Raw genomic sequence first — 4,992 nt, forward strand, 5'->3', positions numbered from 1 at the left:
TTTCTGATAGGGGTACACTTTCAAGGTGCATCATCGGATAGGTATTTTAACTTCCCAGTGAAATTCCAACCTTTCACCTATAATAATATTTAGATTATGTTATCTTCCTATCGTCTGAGAATTACATTCTTTGAATCATATGGCTTTGACAAGCCCATGGAGCGCTGTCTGGGATTCAATTGTTTTTCTAAATCAAGTTTATGTCTTATCGCGACAACGCAAATGTTTTGAAGCATATAAGGCTAAAGGTAAACCCAGGTGTGACAGAACACCAGCCCCATACAAACAGGACATAACAAGCTACTGACACAAGACGATAGAACTACCAGCTGGATGAACATGTTGCTATCCACTGCGCTTGCCCTCTGTTACCTGTCATGCGTGTTGGGATACACAGTGACCATTTACCCAGAGTATCTAGTACAGGGAGGAAGAACCAACTTCGACCCTGATAGGTGGAATGGTAAAATGGGGCTGGACAATCCCGGGATTTTACCCTACGTGAAGAAAACTGGAGCTCGCACTGGAAGATGGCTCAATTCAGATTTAGGCTATTTTGACAAGGTGCGTGTCTTCAAATATGTCTGTATTTAATCCGAAATAAGAAACAGACTCAGTTAATTATTGTATCGTGAATCTTTCTAGAATGAGCGCAGGCTTACACTAAATTTACCCTTTCATAATCGAGATGTCGTTTTCCCGACCTATTTAAACTGTGTTATAGTTAACGTTCCTCTTAGGTGACAGAGGATCCAAAACGAACTGGGTACCCGAATCCCGCCTTCTTCCAAGACGCCCAGTTCCAACACAATTTGGTTGAGAAATATCTCGACAATTTGAATGGATATGGAAAACACAGACCAATCATGCTTGAACTGAAAGGTAAGCTAAAGGAAACTCACATATCTCAAGGTTGACATTCCTTGTACAAAATGTGTTTGATACTACTTTGCTCACACAACAGGCTTCAACTGTTGACAAAAATGTGTGTAAATCCTGAGATGGTAGGTTTGTTCAACCTTGACTCGTTTACCACCAATTAAAAGAGTTGGATATAGTTTTGCTTTTTTTAATGTGGTGCTAATAGAAGAGAGAAAACCCTTTCCATAACCAGAAGATTGTACGACCTCTTTTACATCAGTGACATAATATACTGTACTTTGGCTATCATCACACTATACATGTTCAGATTTTCAACAGACTTAATCTTACTATAATCTACTATTAAGGATGATCTTTCTATCAAGAGAATGTCACATGACTCTTGCCCAAAAGTTGATTGTACAAGGTTACACCATTCAAGGCCTAAACGATGTCTTTAAAACGTTTCATGGTAGATATGTGGAGGACATACTCAGCAGCAAAAAATATTTTCGATGCTGTTCCCTTTTTTTATTTGTACCATGTATTCCTATGTTTTTCAGTAAATCAACTGTCTTGCCTTTGCGTGTGTTTGTGACGGGTGCCACTGGTGAACATCTGGTATTATCAACATTTGATAGTGAATAAACTCATGACGTTTATAAACATTAAACATATTTCTTCCATAGGTTACCAATGGCCTCACTGGATGGACACATCTGAACATAAAGGCAATTTTCCAAACAATCTTGATGCTGCAGCAGAAACAATTTCTCTGTTCGTCCAGGCAATACACAACGGGACCAATGGCGCCGTCCCTCCCTATTTTGAACCAATCAATGAGCCAAACACTCTGGCGAAATTGGACGTCAATTGGACAACCATAGTGAATGTATTCGAGCTTGTTGCCAAGAAGGTAAAAGCCGTACACCCCAATGTAAGAATAGGCGGACCTGCCTTTACAGCTGGAATAACTACAATGGATAAATGGAACTTCAATAAATGGAGCACGATTACTCAATTCATGAACATGTCTCTTGGCCTACTGGACTTTTTTTCATTCCATCCTTTCAATCACTTTAGTGTTCAGGGTAACAGGCATCACTTTTACGGCCCGAATGAGGCGCGGCTGGTTGGAACAGTGGACATGGTGGAAACGTACGCTAATATGATATCAGGGAAAGATATTCCAGTCATATTCTCAGCTCATGGTCTATCAACAGTCACAGGCATCGATGTTCAGAAACCATCGACCTTTCTGGACTGGGCCTACATCAACCTTCACAACTCAAATATATTCACCTTTCTTGAGCTTCGATACGTGGTGGAGAGAGCCGTGTCCTTCCTTCTCAATTACACAGATAGGAAAGGACAAGAAAGCATCAACTACAGCATCCTGGACAAACATCACAACGAGAGAGACATCGCTCTGGCCTTCCACCTGTGGGAGAACCTCACCAGCACTATGAAGTTTCTCAGATCTGAGAGCCAGTTCCACCAGGCAGAGCGGCAAATACAGAGTCATGTCCTTGTGGAGCCAACTTCCAAAATGCTAACCATTCTGCTACACAACTATGACACAGCACAAGCTAATGTCACATTAGCTTTTGACAAAGGGTGGGAAACCTTGACCCAAGGGACATCAACCTGTTTGTATCTCAACAACAGAAAGGCCACTCAACTGGATAAGGAAGTACCTGTCCATGTCAAAGGAAATCACGTGACTGTCCCTCCAGAAGCCACATGCTTCCTACAGTTTCCCACAGGCTACAGGTTTACTCATGTTCCTTTGGTCTATGAAAGTGTGCATTATGGAGACAACATGCTGGTAACAATTGACAAGAAAACAGCTCACATGAATATCATGCTCGACAGCAGCGATCTTCAACACATCATGGTTGCTAGACTTCGCATTTCAGTAAGTATCCTAGATCATGCTGCCAATTGTATTCCAGCTTCAATGACCATCAACGGAATTACGCTGCATTCGTTCTACATACTCCACAACCCGAGCAACAATGACACCCAGAGACTCTGGGCAACAATAGAGTATCATGTTCCAACTGCCATTCTCAAGACTGCCAATGCTGTCAGCATGACCTTTGCTCAGGACAAAGGCCGTGTTGCTGCAATTGCTCTGTCACTGAGGAAAGTCCAAGGACCCTCCAGTCGGATGCCTTGACATCTTAAATCAGACCTCAATGAAACGATTCAGTTGCATAAAAAGGTATATCCCAGAGTTCTCTGAAAGGTTTCCTTAAGGTAAACACATGCTAGATGGAAATACGACGGCTGTTTTATTAATTCCGGTTATGTAGAAATGTTGGTGTAGCAGTAATTGATTAAACTGATTTAAAGACAGTTTAGGGAAATCATGTATGGTTAGGATGGTGTATGCAAAACAACAAATGATTTCAAATTGAAAAGGTGAATTCCTTAGGTCAAGGTAAGAACGGGTGGCCCCATAACTTTATATCGAGGAGAATACAAATCTACAAACGGTAGAAATTACTCAGCGATATAAGCTCATGGGAACCCGTTTAGAAGCTGTCCCCAGCAACTTGCAGTTGTTGTTAGAGGCGATTAATGGTGGTCAGGCTTGGTTGGTTGGTTGGTTGGTTGGTTTTTAGTTTAACGCTGCACTCAGCAATATTACAGCTTTATGACGGCGGTCTGTAAATAATCGAGTCTGGACCAGACAATCCAGTGATTGACATCATGAGCATCGATCCACACAATTGGGTTAGATGACATGCATCAACCAAGTCAGCGAGCCTGACCACCCGATCCCTTTACTCGCTTTTTACGACAAGCATAGTCGCCTTTTACGGCAAGCAGGGGTCCTGAAGACCTATTCTACCCCGGAATCTTCACGGGTCTCAGGCTTGGTGACTGTATGTCATCATACCCCTACTGTTTGGGGCTTTATTCATGCTTTCAATCACTGGTTTTGTGTCTGGTCAATACTTTACAAGCCATAACTTACAAACCGCTGAATGTCAAAATGTAGTGTTAACGCAAAATACACTTACCCAGCTAAGTGAACACAAATTACAACTTCCCAACTTAGAGGCCATGAAGTAAAGGGCAATCCTCATCCTGCCTACTTCTGCGATCAGCCATGCTGACAGGAACTGTGCATATGTAGATCACAATTGTCAACCGATATGGGAAACACAGGACGTGGATGTTCTCTCAGTGTCACGCAGGGCATTAATTACACTGACACGACATTTTCTGCATCACACAGGGCACTATATACACTTTCTTGATGTCACACACCATACAAAGTTTGTTTGTTGCTTAACGCTGCACTCGGCAATTTTCAAGTTATATGTCAGCGGTCTGTAGGTATTGAGTATGGACCAATTCAGTGGTTGACATCATGTGCATTGATCCATGCAACTAGGAACGATGACATGCATCAACCAAGTCAGCGAGCCTGACCATCTGACCCCATTAGTTGCCTGTTACGACAAGCATGGTTTTCTGAAGACCAATTCTAACTGGATCGTCATAGGTCACTATCAAAGTGTCACGCTGGGTACTAATTACAGTGACGCTGAATTCTCTCAGTGTCACACAAGACACTAAATACACTGACAGTGTCTCGATGTCACACAGGACACGAATTACACTGACACAGTGTTCTCTTGGTGTCACACGGGACACGAATTACACTGACACAGTGTTCTCTTGGTGTCACACAGGACACGAAATACACTGACACAGTGTTCTCTTGGTGTTACACAGGACACGAATTACACTGACACAATCTCAGTGTCAGATACGACACTAATTACAGTGTCTCAGTGTCACAGGGCACTAATAACACTGAGGGTGTCTCTAATTAAACACTAATCTAGCTCTGTTTGAAACTGATCCAGAAAGGTTCTTTGCAGGTTACTATCAAAGTGTCACACAGTACACTCACTAAGCTGACACAATCTTAGTGTCAGATAGGACACTAGTTACACAGACCATGTCTCAGTGTCACAGACCACGAATAACACTGATGCAATGTTCTCTTGTTGTTACCCAGGACACTAACTACACTGACACAGTGTCTCTAATTAAACTGACACTAATCTAGCTCTGTTTGAAACTGATCCAGAAAGGTTCTTACAATTA

The 4,992-nt window shown here is 42.2% G+C and overlaps 1 protein-coding gene across 1 annotated transcript; it reads left to right on the forward strand.

The window, feature by feature from the left end:
• The first annotated feature begins 235 nt into the window (after positions 1–235).
• Positions 236–3,222, forward strand: LOC124147825 (beta-porphyranase A-like). Its single transcript, XM_046518617.2, has 3 exons — positions 236–564; positions 741–882; positions 1,551–3,222. Exons 1-3 carry the CDS (start codon positions 334–336, stop codon positions 3,041–3,043), a joined length of 1,866 nt encoding a protein of 621 aa, XP_046374573.2. The 5' UTR covers positions 236–333; the 3' UTR covers positions 3,044–3,222.
• Positions 3,223–4,992: the final 1,770 nt, after the last annotated feature.

The sequence above is a fragment of the Haliotis rufescens genome, unplaced genomic scaffold (assembly GCF_023055435.1).
Source record: "Haliotis rufescens isolate VD_foot unplaced genomic scaffold, xgHalRufe1.0.p SCAF_1, whole genome shotgun sequence".
Taxonomy (NCBI): Eukaryota; Metazoa; Mollusca; class Gastropoda; order Lepetellida; family Haliotidae; genus Haliotis; species Haliotis rufescens.